The sequence below is a fragment of the Chiloscyllium plagiosum genome, unplaced genomic scaffold (assembly GCF_037043375.1).
Source record: "Chiloscyllium plagiosum isolate Xiang-an unplaced genomic scaffold, Cpla_swu_hap1 HiC_scaffold_2, whole genome shotgun sequence".
NCBI lineage: Eukaryota > Metazoa > Chordata > Chondrichthyes > Orectolobiformes > Hemiscylliidae > Chiloscyllium > Chiloscyllium plagiosum.
Window position 1 is genome coordinate 149,493,195 of NW_028270140.1, and position 17,057 is coordinate 149,510,251.

The 17,057-nt window shown below is 39.7% G+C and overlaps 1 protein-coding gene across 2 annotated transcripts in view; it reads left to right on the forward strand.

The window, feature by feature from the left end:
• The window catches only part of zfyve28 (zinc finger, FYVE domain containing 28), a 225,231-nt gene extending 209,626 nt beyond the window's left edge, over positions 1-15,605 (forward strand). For both annotated transcript variants that reach the window (XM_043704078.2, XM_087974545.1), the window contains one exon: positions 1,403-15,605. In XM_043704078.2, the coding sequence (XP_043560013.2) occupies positions 1,403-1,534 (132 nt within the window). In that variant the 3' untranslated portion in view covers positions 1,535-15,605. The remainder of the gene's footprint in view (positions 1-1,402) is intronic.
• Positions 15,606-17,057: the final 1,452 nt, after the last annotated feature.

Consider the following 17,057-nt stretch of genomic DNA (forward strand, 5'->3'; position numbering starts at 1 on the left):
AAAGTGACTGCACTGCACAGCACTCCACATGCAGTCTCACCAGCACTCTGTAGCTGCAGCATAATCTTACTCTTTGTATTTGAATCCCCTCTAGATAAATGAAAATACTTTGCTAGTTTTCCTAATTACTTGTTGTACCTACATACAATCCTTTTGTAACTCGTGCATGAGGACTCCAAGATATCTGTGCATTTCAAAGCTCTGCAATCTCTGACCACTTCGACAGTATACTCCCTTTATATTCCTCCTGCCCAAATAGACATTTTCCGTTTTTGCACGTTATATTCTGCTTACCACATCTTTGTCTATTCTCATAATCTGTCAAATATAATTTGTAACTCTCTTCTGTCCTCTTCAACTAATTTCCCTATCTACCTTTGTGTCAACAAATTACAAAGCACAAGAGTACTATAGACTATGATACTTGACTTGCAACTCAGAGATCTTGAGTTAAATTTTAATTGTAATATACGGTGCAAAATTGAATTCAATCAATCTGGTAAATTCTGGGCTAATCACCAGACATTAGACCATTAGCGGTCCCCAATTGTTGTAAAAGCTCAACTGGTGCCCTTGAAGCAAAGTTTTCAGCAATGCTGCCCTGTCTAGTCTCTACTTGACTCCAGTCTCTCACTGGTTGGTTCTTGATGTCCTCAAAGTAATCGAATTTGGCCATAAATACAGCCTCACAACTGACATCTGCATTAAAATTATTAGTTATAAATCAAAGAGTGAAGAGATTGTGTAGTTTAGATATTATAGAAGTAGGGAGTCTAACTACTCTCATCAGTATGAACATTTAAAATATGGCATGATGAATTTAGTCAACTTCAAACATTAAAATCAAATGACAATACAGAAAATAATCTGGTAAACTAGGCAAATCGATAGGAGCTGCTAGTTTCCACACCAGCATGCTAAAGGGAACAGATCAAGAAATTGCAGTGCGTTCATCATAAGGTTTATAGAATTGTATCTTTTTGGATTAGGAGATTGCAAAAGGATGATATAACAGATAACTACAAATGTTTAAGTTTAATTTCAACTTTGAGAAAGTTAATCTGATCTATCATGGGCCAAATTATTTTGACAGTTATGAGCTAATCAAAGAGAAATAGTTAATATTTTAGCAGAGACTACAAGAATGTGGAGTATGGATGACTCATGGAATATCAATATTGGTAAATGGCTAATCATCCAAATCTATACATTGTTCCTGCTTTCTGCTCACAAATTGCTATAGATCACTTAGAATGAACTGCTTGATTCTGTACTGTAAATTCTATGTGAGCCATTCATATATGTCTGTTTCAAGTCAAAATTGTTATGGGAGTCTCCAAAACTTGACTGTTAACCAATTTCCTTTCCCTACATGAAGTTTAAATGCCTTTTCATTTAACAGATCTTCTGCTCACGTTGCTCTTCTCATTCGGCTCCCTTACCTCGATACGGCCAGATGAAACCAGTCCGGGTCTGCACACACTGCTACATATTCCATGTGACACCCTTCTACAGTGACAAACCAAGCATCTGATGACTGCTGAGTGAACTGCCTGGTTCTGGCATGTATGAACTAGCTCAATAAGGTTGCAACTGATGCTGGATGCCAGCAGCGGGATGTTTATTTTGGCATTGTTTATTTTTAGTTTAGAATGGAAATTTGGATAAGCTTTCCTTAGAGGTAGTTCTGAGAGAAGCTGCAACTCCAAGTAGAAATTTTTGTACTGACCTTTTTAAATGCATTTTGATAATGAGCTGCTAAAAGGAAGCGCTGAGCTTCTATTGTTGTTCCACTGTAGTATGGTCTTCCACAAATTTGTATTGAAATTATAAAACTATCCTAAACTGAAGGAAGGCACTGCAGGGGTGGTGAGGGTTGGCAGAGGAGCGCTTCTGAAGGGTTTGCAATACTTGATGACCTTCTGTTCCTGTGCCATACACTCCTTATGGTTTAAATGTTGGCTAAAGTTCATCTGATCAGAAAAAGAAATTTTTCAGATATTTATTTGAGATGGAAAAATTCTTTTGAAGTTCTAATGTATTGATTAATCAAAGTCAGTCATTGTCTGTCATGCAACATCAACGCTACTGTTAAAATTGTTTTGAGCAGACGTCACCCGCTTTGTACATTGTGACAAAAGATTTGCACAATTTTCTTTTGACATTTATCTTATGTTTTTACAGTCCATTTAGATCTCTTATTGTTGAGGAGCAAGTGACGATGTTGTCTCCAATGTATTGATGTGGTACATTGAGGTGGCATAGTGACGAACAGGTGTCCACACTGCAAATTTCTTAATCCCAGCTGTGCTGTTGAGGTTAATGTTAGGCAAAATGACACCAACTTACTCGTGGAGGGATCAGAGGGGGTCTGGATCTTGGATAATTTGTTCAATGCTGCTGCATGCACATTTAGAAAAGGAGAGAAGCATTCCAGTGTGTTTAAGAGTTTGAAATTGTACCTAAATAAGGTGGTGTGACTGTTATGGGAAGCCTTGGGCTGACTTCTTCCCAAATATATTTTTTCTTTAAGGTGACAAGACTATTTATGAGACACATATTGAGCCGAACCAAACAGCTGATAAACTTAATAATCAAATCTGTGACGACCACATGAGAACATGCTGAGGTTCAAATTCCTTCCTCAAATACCCAGAGTAAGCTTCACATTTCACCCCGGAAGTGCTTTTTTTTCTCAACCAGATACAGACTATGGTTGTTGTTTCAGTAACTCTCACCCAAGTATTCACTCTTCCTTTGTAAAGAGATACCAACTGTTAACTCCTCCTCGCCCCAAGCTTTAGAGTAAGAGAACAATTGTTGTGTCCCTACAGTAGCTCCTACAGCTAAGTTAGTATATAATCCCTGGAATTCCTGCCTCCTTGCCTCAGGAGTATAGGAGCCAGTGCCTTTACCTAGTAAGTAATTCAGGTGTGCATAATCTGGGTGTTCACTCAATTCTGTTCCATATAATTAACAACAAATTAAGCTCCTTAACTCCTAACTATTTGAAGGATTCTCCGATAACTATCTGGTCCAGATTTTGTCATTGCCCATCAACATAAAGTATCGCCAGTGGGAAAACCACTGATGCTCAAAAGAACAGGATTACGGACATACCAGGGGCTAGGGGAACTACCTCACCAAGCAAAAGGATAACCCATCAGTCGGAAACAAAGACTGGATGGAAGCCAGTTTGATTAAAATACCATAAAGATATTTGATATGTTGCAAAATAAAACCCTTCACCAATTAAATGCTTAACAACTATGTTCTATGTTTATACAAAATATAATTCCACCATAACTACCCATTATTTATATATAGGTTCTCTACTTTTACAAGTTAAAGCTCTCTGCTAAAGATTTATCAATGAAAATGAAGATTTACTATCTCGCCTGTCGTTGAAGATCTGAGGAATCTCCAGCATCATGTCTATGATCAAGCAAGAGATCTTGTGCAGACGACTTGAACTATTTAATCCCTACAAATTCCAGAAAACTGTTGTTCTGTTCAAGCCATTTTCCTCTCGCTCTTATGATAGAGTTATAGGGATAGGATCTGGGTGGGGGATACTCTTTGGAGGGTTGGTGTGGACTTGTTAGGCCAAATGGCTTGTTTCAACACTGTAGGGATTCATTGGTATTCTACTTATGAAAACAAAACATGAGGATTACACTCCTCCTGTAAGTTCCTTGATTTCTCAATTTTAAGTTGCAGTATTTCAACACATATTCTGTTCATGCTGTTTCCAAATATTTATTAGGCACAAATGAGGACTGCAGATGCTGGAGATTAGAGTCGAGAGTGTGATGCTGGAAAAGCACAGCAGGTCAGGCAGCATCTGAGGAGCAAAAGCCCTTCATCAGGAAAGAGGGTCAAACATAGATTTTCCTGCTCCTCAGATCTTGCCTGACCTGCTGTACTTTTCCAACACCATACTCTTGACTCCAAATATTTACTGTCATTCTCAAAAGTCACTATCATATTGACCACTGCAATCTGTTGTTTCTTCATTAAAATAAAATCCAGTTTGCAGAGGTGGCCTTTGTTGTCCTTAAGTTGTCCAACTGTATTCCCCTATATACTGTGTTGTAATTTGGCAACAATTTATTGTGCCTCTTAATCCATGCATACTTGACAAATGGGCAAAGACCTGAAATGTGTGCTCATGTTTCTAACTTGGTGTCTCATCTCCTGCACTCTTCCCGGGCATGTAGGCTGCCTTGGGATAATGTAATCTATCTTGGGTACAAATTACAGTTTAACATCAATCCATTGATCAGTCTCAATGATTTGATTTTGTGTGCTGGTCGCATCTAAGAGCTTGAGACTGGATCATTTTTAAAATAATTTATCCCTGTCCCTTAGCTTTTTAATTCAATTCATTTAGTTGTCTCCCAGTGTCCAGAGATGTGCAGGTTAGGTGGATTGACCATGCTAAATTGCCCATAGTGTCCAGCGATGTGCTATCTAAGTGGAAGAGCCATGGGAAATGCAGGGTTATATGGTAGTGGGGTGGGTCTGAGTGGGATGCTGTTTGGAGAGTAGGTGTGGACTCAGTAAGCCTGTTTCCACACTAAGGATTCTATGATTCTATTCTATGGTTCAATGTCTCCACTACCGTAATTTATGATCCGATCAATCATATGTTAACTGATCAGGTTGATCTAGGAGTTTGGCGATCACTCTTGGGGGACTGGTGTTCTGTTTAAGGGTAAGGATCTCAACGTTTTTCAGGATCTTGAGCTCCCTTAAACTCAAAATGATGTGCAAGTTATCTTTTTCAAACACTGGAAAGAAGCCCTTGTTACCAGATCTCAAGAAGCCTCAAGTGATTCCCTCTTCCATTTAATAGCAATTGGGATTTGTACTTCTAGCTTCAGGAAACCAAATCCTCTAACCCTACTGCAGGCATATAAACCACCATCTGTTATCTAAGGTGGAAGGTGGAGAAATTACTTAGTAGTAAGATAACTAAGTCAAGATTATGTAAGATATTCTGAGAAGCTTCTGTGAGAATAAGGTGGTCATATAATTTGGGGACAACACGTTCTCTGAAGCTCGGTTTCTTTAATTTGGGCAGAGCGCAACCAATTCTAAATTGGTGACCCAGTTTTCAACCTTTCCAAATCACTTTCTGCAACACCCTTCCACAGATAAATACATGCGCTAAGAAATTTCTCCAAACTGTCCAAGGGGATAAACTTGATTTTCTCATGGTTCAAATTCCAGCCACCTTCAAAGTTATGTGGAAAAGTCTTACCTTTGTGAACAAAATAGATGTTGATAGTTAACCCAGTGTGCTCTCAGAAATCTTAGATAATTTCAAAGTTTTTACACATCATTGTATGTGAATTGCTTAGCAGGGCAATGCCACCTGAAAAAATTAGGGCAGAGCAATTTATTCTTTCCTCATGTAATAGCAAAGTCGCTCCTGACCTAGCTTCTTCCAGGATACGTAATAGCACGTTCAAAGCTAGAACAATACAGGAGAGTGAGTGTCTTGTTTTATTCTCTTAATTTTAATCAGATTAGTTTTCGAGTGATTCCAGTTGAATTATTAGTATAAAGATCATTGGCTAACTGTTATAAATGGTTTCGATAGATTCATCCATTTTAAACATTGATGAACTATTTTGTCAGATGCCTTTGCCAAATCGATAAAGACAATTGTGAGGTTCCTCCTATTTCTTTGTACTCCCTGGATGATGATGTCTAGGATTGCTATGTTCTCATTTGAAACTAGAGCCACTGCCAGAAACTCTTTCTGTCAAGGCTGTATTTGAATGACAGCACGAGGCTTCTTCATGATTTTAGTAAATAAACAAAGCAAAATGGGGCCTATTAGAATGGGCCTCAAATTGTCAATATTTTTAAGACATTCCTGATCTTCAGATTTAGGGATCAAGATCGTTTATCTTTTTCAGAGTCTGGAATTATGCATGATCTCAAGCATGAGTAAAGACAAGGCAAGCGTGTAGCATCTTCCAAATGAATGTCTTGGAATCCTCCAATTTCATGTTGACTTCTTCCTCATTTAAGGAGTGCTCTAATTCACCCTCCTCACTCTCTGCCTTGAATATTTTAAAAATCAATTGATATTTGCCTTATTATTTGGCACTGACAACTTCAGTGTAAAGATTGGTTTCAAGCTCCTATTTTGAGAGAGTGACAAAGAAATCGCCAGAGTCCCCATACTTTGACGGGTTAACTGGAGTCTTTTTTTTTATATAGAGTGTTTGAGTTTCTCTGAATTTTGCTAATTTCTTAGTCCATCATCATTTCTTGACTTCCTTCCCTCCACTCTTCAATCTTTTTAAATCATGATTCTTTAACCATTCTGTTCAAATCCAATAAATAACAGATTAGAGATGCAGTCTACAAACCCTAGTCCCAGCACTCTGACCTCAGGGTCACCTCTTTTACTCAGCAGTTCCTCAGCCTGAGAAGTTTGGCCTTTATTCTGTCCTGACACTTGAAGATACTGGCTGGTGGACTGTCCTGAGCTTGGGCCTACCCTTCCTGGGTCATGGTAACCTCATATAGATCCATTTCTAAAATAACATTCCAAGTTTTGTCAACTGTTGTGTTTGGGCTGTCATGTGGGGTTTCTGTACCAGCCTGCTTTTATCTGTGTTTTACTAGTAAGGATGCCTGAGATCTTATTGATAAATTTCCATCCCACAAATTGTCGCTCTAACTAGAGTAGTTGGATGATCTCCTTCATCCACACGTAACCTCTTCTCCCAAGTTTAGATTCGGTTTTGGCTGGCTCTAAGCGCTCCTGGCTATGTATTTGGGAGTGTCTGTGACATTCATGTCACCAAGGCCAATCTTGTATGTAAACTTAAGTACCAGAGCATCTGTAGGGCATTCTGTACAACTGAACTTTTGCCATCACATTTGGTGTAATGACATGCTTTGTGTGGTCTTCACCGCTTTTTCTGCACGAAGCACACAGAGTTCTAATATTCTTAATCTGATGTTTTTTCACAAGATTGTGATGAAGAGTGACTCACATTGCAAATGAAATAACCCATCATGGGGGTATTGGATTACAACCTCCCTCATGGTTGTATGCCAGTTCGATAAACCATCTCTGTTGTTTCTTCACCAACATCTATGTTATTCACGCCCTCACATTTGTATTTGTTGTTTTTAGAAGGTTCACCCTTAAAATATGGCCTCATGCTCTGTTTGTTGGTCCTCCCCAGTCTGCCCTTCCATCACATTAAAGTTTACACTTACCAGAAAATGAGTCCTCAGGGTCTGACTCCGAGATCCACATCCACGTCGGAGCCAGCACAAAGTCTCAGGGGTTTTGATTCCATCTTCCCAGTCTGCATGGATACTGGCGGTCTTATTGGCTACTGTGTGACGTTGGTATTTTTCACAGATCACAGCCACAAACAACACTGCAGGAGGTTTTTTTCTTTCTCGGGACCCATCCCAACTGGTCTGAAGTGGTATTCAGAAACACCATTTGAAATTCTCTTTGCATTGCCGTCTAACACTGTTTGGTATTGTGATCCCTGTGGATCAATGGATGTCTCATGTTTTTTCCTCTTTGGTTGAAAATCACTGCCCCTGTTTGCAACAAAGCCAGCAAGGAGGCACAACCAGCAATGTGGTCGATAAAGCATGTAAAAATTACCACCTTGGCAGGCTCCCATCAAATGAGTAAAGTGCTTGACAGAATATGGGCTTTGGCCTCAGAAAAACCCAAGAATCTAGCAGAAATTGATTTTGTAATACAGCAAAGCAATGATCAATTTTGGCTGTAATGGAAATCGCTGCAGGAATCCAGCATCTGCAGGATAAAATAATTTCAGTGGGAGACCAATGGCTGTAGTGACAGTGAAAATTAAAGACTTTGTTACAGGGTATTACTAGAAAATGACCTGTATTTTTTGTGCAATATGGTCAGTACATCCAGAAGTCCTCATCTATTAGAGGATTTTAGTTTCTAACTATTACCTAACTCTCTTCTCAAATATTTGGCTGCATTTGAAGCAAATATGCCAGTTGGCAGGAGAATTTTCTGACCTGTTTTCTTCAGAATTGTTGGTTACGTCTCAATCTGATCACCTTGGGAGGAAAGTGAATCTAGTATCTTTCCTCCCACCCCTCCCCTTTAAATCAAAAACCTGGCACACATTCTCCCAAAGTAACTTAATACGTTTCCAACTCAGCACCTACGTTTACTTGCTGATTACAGGCAATGATATTCTGGCATAATATTGTGTGGTTTAGCAATGGGAGTTTGATTGGCACCCACCTTTTTATTCTCTGTTTTTCTTCCTCACGCCACATGAGAAACAGACCAAGCCAATACACTAAGGAAGTTAAAAGTTCAAAGAACACCATCCTCCCATTGATCGTAGCAGTCAATCTCTTGCCAATTAATCCACAACAAATCCAGATATCAGGCAAGGAAGTCCCATATTGGGAGAACTTTGTGAACCAAGCACTCCATATGGTTTTGAAGAGTGTCAGCTTGGTGTGACGCTACCTTTTTCACAAGTGTTATCTTTTTGTTGCTACCAACCCTTTAACTGAATTTGGTTCAGAGGAAGTGGAGGAGGCTAGTACAATTGCAACATTTAAAAGGCATCGAGTTGGGTATATCTGTAAGGGTTTGGAGGGATATGGGCCGGATGCTGGTGAGTGGGACTAGATTAGGTTGGGATATCTGGTTGGCATAGACGAGTTGGACTGAAGGATCTGTTTCCGTGCTGTACATCTCTATGACCCTATGACCCATTCTTCCATTGCCACACTTAGGGCTCCATATTACTGTTGCTGTTCACCTTTCCCCAGTGCTGTGACTGGCTATGGGGTAACCATGAAACATAAACTAACAGTCTGAGGGGGTCGCACTTGTCACTGCTGTTGAGTGACTTAGGGATATGGGGCAAATACTGTGCAAGAATGTATAATCATATTATAAATCAACCAACAGCCAATGCTGGAGGTCTGAAACAGAAATGAAGTACTGAAGAAACTCAGCAGGTCTGGCAGCATCTGTAGAGAGAAAAAAACGCAAAGTTAATGTTTTGAATTAAGCGACCGTTCAGCAGCTGGAAAATAGTACTTGTGCTAATGAGGGGAGTGTTGGAGATTGTGGTGGTACAGAGGAGAGAGTTGAATATTTGAGGTGGTGCCTGGAGAGAGGGGGAAAGAAGAGGAGAGGTAAACAGGATTGCTCATGGTAAGCTGGGATGAAGATAAATACTGACTGGATGGTGATGGGAAATGTGAACAGATGAAAATGGGCTTTTTGTGTTGGGGACAACCAATACAGAACAGATCCAGGTACTGCCTCTTTATTCACTCCCCTTTTATTTGCTCAACCATCATCACCACCACAACATCCCTCCCAAGTCCCATCATCAACATAAATATCACTTTTCAGTTCTGATGATTGGATAATTGGATTCAAAATTTTAAATCTCTGCTTTTGTTTCAGATTTCCAGTATCTGCAGCTATTTACAGTCATAGTCAAACAGCATGGAAACAGACCCTTTGGCCCAACTTGTCCATGCCGACCAGATATCCTAAACTAATCTAGTCCCACTTGCCAACACTAAATCCTTCCTATTCATATTCCCATTCTGTTGCCTTTTAAGTGTTTTCATTGTACCAGCCTCCTCTGCTTCCTTTGACTGCTCATTCTATACATGCACACCCTCTGTGTGAAAAAGTTGCCCCTCAGATCCCTTTTAAATCTTTATATTCAGGTAATCGCAACTGTTTTCTAGCTTTTGAGAGATGAATAAATGAATTTTGGCAGTGAGGAAATGTTAAATACTGAAAGCAAGTTGTGGAACATGCCATTAGCATGGTCACATTCAAGATATTCAGCAACCCAGCAGAATCACTGCCTTCTGCTCAGTTTCTGAATTTTGAAAGCATATCCCTTTGAAAATTATATTTGTAAGCCCATTTACTGCGAGTCTTGCTATTCTGTTCAAAAGTTACTGTTAGGTTCGGCAAGTTGGGTTTCTTTATAAGGGGAAGTTTCTCTGGAAGCAGAGCTGCACAGGTAGTTGTCAAGGAAATAGAATGTCCCACAGTGATTATGGTAACAGTCATAATGGAAGCTGCGACCTGATGACTTCTTGTGCTCTGATTGTTTGTTTATTGCACTTGGGACAGCTTTTAGTGCTATCACATATTGTACAGATAATCCTTGTCCACCCCTGCTTCCCCATATGCAGACTTTGGGCATGGGTTTCAGCTGGACCAGTTGTCTTTTCCCTATATTTAGTGTTACATCCCAGTTGCAATATTAGTTGTTTCAGTATTAACTCTTGAGTGATAATCGTATTACTTGGTTCTTCAAGAGTACAGAGATATTTCCAGAAAAGTCATTTCCCCCCCCACCCCCTCAACCAAAGTATCCAAAAGGCTATCATTGGATTAAGTTAAAAATCTCACAACACCAGGTTATAGTCCAACAGGTTTAATTGGAAGCTCATTCATTGGGTGATAGTGGAAGGCTCGATCGTAACACAGAATTTATAGCAAAAATTTGTAGTGTGATGTAACTGAAATTATACATTGACAAATTGATTGTCTTTTAAGCCTTTCATCTGTTAGAATACAGTGATAGTTTCACTTCTTTCATGTGTAAATCACAAAACCTTTTTTTTTAAAAGTTGCATTCTCGGGTTAGCTGTTAACAATGGTGATAGCTAGACAATATGTTGAAGGTTCCCCACCTCACCTCGTTCCAAATTTCCAGCTCAGCACTGTCCCCATGACTTGTCCTACCTGCCTATCTCCTTTTCCACCTATCCACTCCACCCTCTCCTCCCTGACCTATCACCTTCATCCCCTCCCCCACTCACTTTTGAAGCTCAGCCAAGCATACACACAGACACAATGATATTCATAAGAGTTGTACAACAGGGAAACGCACTATTTTGTTCAACTCATCCATGCCAATCTAGTCCTATTTGCCAGCATTTGGCCCGTATACCTGTAAACCCTTCCTATTCATATACTCATCCAAATGCCTTTTAAATGTAGTAATTGTACCAGCCTCCACCACATCCTCTGGCAGCTCATTCCATACACGCACTACCCTCTGTGTGAAAAGGTTGCCCCTTAGGTCTCTTTTAAAACTTTCTCCTCTCATCTTAAACTAACCTCCCCTAGTTTTGGACTCCCGTATCCTTGGGAAAAAAAACCTTGCCTATCCATGCCTCTCATGATCTTCTAAACCTCTGCGGTCACCCCTCAGCATAAAATGTCTCTCCCTGTGGCTCAAACCCCTTGTGGGGCAAAATCAGTAAAGAGCATGAACAGATTTGGTGCTTGTTTCTAATCTGTCTGTTGATCAAAACAGTCTGGCAGAGGGCTTTTATAACTCTCAAAGCTATAGCTGGTTGCTTAATTTTTTTAAAGATTAAGTATCAGGGTATTTTTAAAAATCTTCATGCTGCAATAGATATGCAAATGTTAAGTTCCCTTAAAACTTTTTGATTTACATCAATTTGTCAACCATGCTGTGACTCTGACCCAGCAGCAGCCAAATTAGGATTTGTTTGAGCTCAACACTTGGCTGAAATGTGTCCACTAAGTTTGGGTTTCCTGTTCGTGTGAATCTCACTTTCCTGTACTGGTAAAAATTGAATCTTTTGGAAATTGGAGAGGGACTTCCATACCCACGTCCCACCTGCCATTTTAAAAGGTCCACAGAGCTTTTCTGACTCTGCCAAAATTCTATTTTAGAAGTTAGTTAATTTTAGTAAGACATGCCTTTATCATCAATATAGATAAACGGATTTCTGAACAAACTTTACCACCAGACAACACAAAAGTTTGGATTCTTCCACCCACTTTGTAAATTGATCTGTAATGACCAGACAACATTACTCTTTTCCCTCCCCGCCATTTCACGGAATGTGTCTGCTCCTGTGGTCCCTTCAGTTGAGGTTGGTATGACATACAGATTTTAATGGGTCTTCCTGGATTATACTGTGCACATTATCAGACGTTGCTGATGTTTAGTGACATCTCTTTGCACTCACTGCCAGTATTTGCCCATCCTCCCCAACATAGCCTCAACAGATTCTATCGCTCTTTTTTCCTTAAACTGTAACCAGCATCCAATATTTCTCGTTATTTCTTAACATTCCTAATAATGATGAAACAAACCACATTCACTGTTTCTATCATCTTCAGAACATTGTTAACCAAAATCAATCATTCCTCTCTGATTCCAGGCATTAAAAGTTTTCATGTGTTCATGTTCTACAATTAGGTATCTCAGGTTTTCAAAGATAACTTACTAGGTTGGGCGGCACGGTGGCACAGTGGTTAGCACTGCTGCCTCACAGCGCCAGAGACCCGGGTTCAATTCCCGCCTCAGGCGACTAATTGTGTGGAGTTTGCACGTTCTCCCCGTGTCTACGTGGGTTTCCTCCGGGTGCTCCGGTTTCCTCCCACAGTCCAAAGATGTGCAGGTAAGGTGAATTGGCCATGTTAAATTGCCCATAGTGTTAGGTAAGGGGTAAATGTAGGGGTATGGGTGGGTTGCGCTTCGGCGGGGCAGTGTGGACTTGTTGGGCCGAAGGGCCTGTTTCCACACTGTAAGTAATCTAATCTAATCTAAATTCTGTTAGATATTACATGTCTCAAAATATTCCAAATTGAAACTGACCAGCTCCCGTTCATATTTAGTTTCTTAAGGATTTGATGCTTCCCAAGAAACTACTAGTCTGTGTATTCATCTTTGCTTTTGGCTGCACGTGTTAAAATGTTTTGAGTGTTTGAAATCACAATTTCTACCAAATTCTTTATCAGTCACAACTTGAGACACAATTATGTCCAGGCTTGGTTGTCTTATACAGTTCTTTTTAAATTAGAAATGCAAGTGATCGGAGTCAGTTGAGGATTCTCCCAATCTTGAGCACTTTGTTTCAGAAAGTAACGTGGTCTGACTGGTCAAGGCCAAATCTCTAAAAGGCAAAGTCTTTAATCTCAATTGGATATCGCTAAATTCCAAAACCCCACACCTAGTAATATGGAAGGTGTGTGGTGAAATTAAAAGAAAGTTGCCTGAGGAAGAGGAGTAGCCCAAGGCACCAGGTAATCTCATGTTATGGTTTTATTTTGTTTTTAAGAAACTGAAATTTCCTGACTTTCAAACTGACCTTATTAAAATTGATTGTGCTTTCTCCGATTTTCACTCACATTCCAATTGTCTTAAAACCTTCAAATTTTTTTTAAATCCTCTTGAGAGCAGAAGAATGTATCTTGTATCTTTTTGTTGTTATTCCCTGTTAAACATTTTCCAAACTCAGTTCAAGTTGAATATCTGCCATACTACAGTTTATCTGTGTTTTGGGAACAACTCAAGCTTGTATTTCAAACTAAAGTCAAAGTATAGTTCACTCTATTTCCAAACGTTTAACCAACATTTTGAACTTCTTTCTCAAACTTCTTTGTCTTGGCCTCATTAGTAGTTTAGTTTCTGTGTGTGCTGGCTAATTGAATTTACTCAAATACGCTCTTATTATTGGTGTTGGAAGGTTTTATTTGAAAGCTTTTCCCGAGTTCCTCTCCATAGCGGGACGAGGGAAGCAGGAAGACCTCGCTTGTGATCTTCTTGGTAAGCTATCACCTGTTTTCTTTGCATAGAAGTTGAGTTTTCTGAAAAATAATTCTCCAAAACAGTCCTCCTTTGAACCATTAATTCTGATGATGTTATCTTTTTAAGTCTCTCTGTATTGACCAGTAGAGATATTATAACTGAAATGGAAGATGTACCTCCAGTCTATCATGTTGTTGATTGACTTGATTCCCCCAAGGGTGAGTCTTCTGGTTTAAGAGAGAAAAAACATTCTATATTCTGGTTACCCCATTCTGTTAACTTTTGGTGATAATCCTCAAGTGGTACCACTAGTTTGCCAGCAATGGAACTGTTCCCACTCTTGAGCCTCTTAACAATATTTTGGTAAGCTGTAAAACCTTCCATTGACCACCACCTCTCTCCCACTGTGAAAGGTACCAGCTTTCCAAGGTTTGCTGCTTAATGGCTTCTCACTGCTGGTATGAACCCAGTAAGCCTGTGCTGTATCCTTTTCCATCACTCTCGTACCCTCCTGCAATGAAAAGGTATGTCACCTTAACTTATTCCAACTTGGAGAGATCAAAAACATGTCGGCTTTGCTATAATTGCTTGCTACAGAGTAAAAGACTTGAAGTTACACACAGAGTTCTCGATCGCAAATTCGATAATACTCCAGTCAGAGTCTAATTGACTAAATGCTCATTCCAAATGTCACTAAAAGAAACTGTATGTTAACAACAGACGAGAATGGTTTGTAACAAACACACTTAACCGACCTTATTGAAAAAAGTACCAGAGGATTTGGATGTGTGTGAATGAATCAATTCTGTCCCTTTTCTGAGTTGGCTATCCACTGGGATGTATACTGCTTTCTGTTGCAACTTGGATGGAACACTTGCCAATGTCACCCAGGAATTATCTACCAAGCATAGTTATTCTCCCTGACTACAGTCAATTGCAAATTTTCTAATTCCCATTGAAAGACCTTCATAGTAGCAAGGGCTTTTGAAAAATATTTTTATATTTATTCTTATTTAAAGGATGTAGGCACTGGTGACTAGGCCAGCATTTATTGGCCATCCCTAATTGCCCAGAGGGCAAATAAGTCAACCTTATTTCTGTGGGTCTGCAGTCACATGTAGGCCTTCCAGGTAATGACAGTAGTTTCTCTTTCCCTAAAGAACATTAGTGAACAAGATGGGTCTTTCTGACAATCAGCAACAGTTTCATGGTCATTGTTTAGACTCTTAATAATGTTGCAGCAAGCAATAAGTGCTGCCAGATAATGAAATAAAAGATATCTCAATTTCTAGAGATATGGTTCAAGTATGTTGTGGCCAGATTGAGTGCTCGGGATTTTTTGTTGTGCATCTTCCCTGTTTCCAAACAGAATGAAGCAAGCAGTGAACATTTAGCAAGCTGTCCACCCTCTTGAATGCTATATGAACCCAATACAATTTTCTTGCTTAATGACCAGCAATGCTCATCTACCTGTTACGTAGACAATGGCGGATTAGATGGGTCAGCTGCAGTTCAGGCTAATGGCTTATTGAATGCTTCAGAAAAGCCACTGACCACACAGTGATGTTATGTGAATTGAGCTTCAAATCTCAGGCTTCACTTGAATACATTGCAATGCATTTTTACTTTTAGAGAAAAAAAACTGAAACAAGCTTTTTTAAAAGAGTACAATAACTTTGATTATAAAATGCACAAAGTTTGATTTTTCTCTGTATAACTTGAACTGTATTTAATGGATTGTAAACTATTTATTCAAAGCTTTCTCTGATCTTATTTTGTAAATGCTAATACTGAAATTCACTGAATTATAATGCTGTATGACACTTAACTGAGATCTTAAATACAGTAGTTTCATATATGATATAAATTAATAAAATCTAAAGGACTTTGATGAAAAGCACAATAAATTGTACAGTTTTAATGAATTATTGCTGTTTAATGGATTGTAAGAGCTACACTTACTGACTTTACCATCAGTGTTCAAATAAAATGGTTGATATTTTATATGGATAATTTCAAATGCATGTAGATTTCAGGTGGGATTGAGACGTTCAAGATCCTCATTGAGCCCTTTTCAACAAGTGAAGTGAAGTGGACTCCTGACTGCTTTTGAATTAAAAGGGCTGATGAAATTGCATGACACATCTACACAATGACACAGATCGGAGTTCAAGCAAACATGTATCAAGGAGGCAAAAGAGAAGCTTCTAGCAACGAAGGTTACCTCTGAGTACAACGGGATTTTGATCAGATGGGCCATTGGACTGAGGAGTGGCAGCTGGAGTTTAATTTAGATAAATGCGAGGTGCTGCATTTTAGAAAAGCAAATCAGGGCAGGACTTATACACTTAATGATAAGCTCCTGGGGAGTGTTGTAGAACAAAGAGACCTTGGAGTGCAGGTTCATAGTTCCTTGAAAGTGGAGTCACAGGTAGATAGGATAGTGAACAAGGCATTTTGGTATGCTTTCCTTTATTGGTCAGAGCATTGAGTAGGGGAGTTGGGAGGTCATGCTGCAGCTGCACAGGACATTGGTTAGGGCAGTGTTGGAATATTGCATGTAATCCTGGTCTCCTTTCTATCGAAAGGATTTTGTGAAACTTGAACAGGTTCAGAAAAGATTTATAAGGATGTTGCCAGGGTTGGAGGATTTAATCTACAGGGAGAGGCTGAACAGGCTGGGGCTGTTTTCCCTGGAGTGTCATAGGCTGAGACATGACCTTTTAGAGGTTTATAAAATCATGGGGGGTATGGATAGGGTAAGTAGACAAAACCTTTTCCCTAGGGTGGGGAGTCCAGAACTAGAGGGCATAGATTTTGGGTGAGAGGGGAAACATATAAAAGAGATCTAAGGGGCAATCTTCTCACACAGAGGGTGGTGCGTGTATGGAATGAGCTGCCAGAGGAAGTGGTGGAATCTGGTACAATTACAGCATTTAAAAGGCTTCTGGATGGGTATACGAATAGGGAGGGTATAGAGAGGTATGGGCTGAGTGCTGGCAGGTGGAACAAGATTAGGTTAGGATATCTGGTTGGCATGTTCGAGTTGGACCAAAGGGTCTGTTTCCCTTTGGTGCTCTATGATCTGTGTTTGAACTCTGCTCTGGAAGTAGTGAATAAAAGGTCACATGATGGAAAAGCAAAGCCATCCATGTCATCTAAACATGGTCCCCAGCGAGCATCAGTTAATGGTGCGATTATAGCTTCAATTAGAAAGCTTGGCAGAGCGAAAAGGAACTGTCACCTGGTGCAACAGGGGATTCTTGTCTGAGGGCAGGGGGGTCTGAGATGACCTGTTCCTGTCTTTTTGGATTTTCTTTCAGTGAGGATTAATAATGGATGAGAGGATGAATAGCCCTGTTGCTTAAATGCAAGTCACTAACATTTTCATATGAAAGCAATACAGCTTAAAGAACTTACATTTATATAGAGCCAGTCTGCATCCAGTTC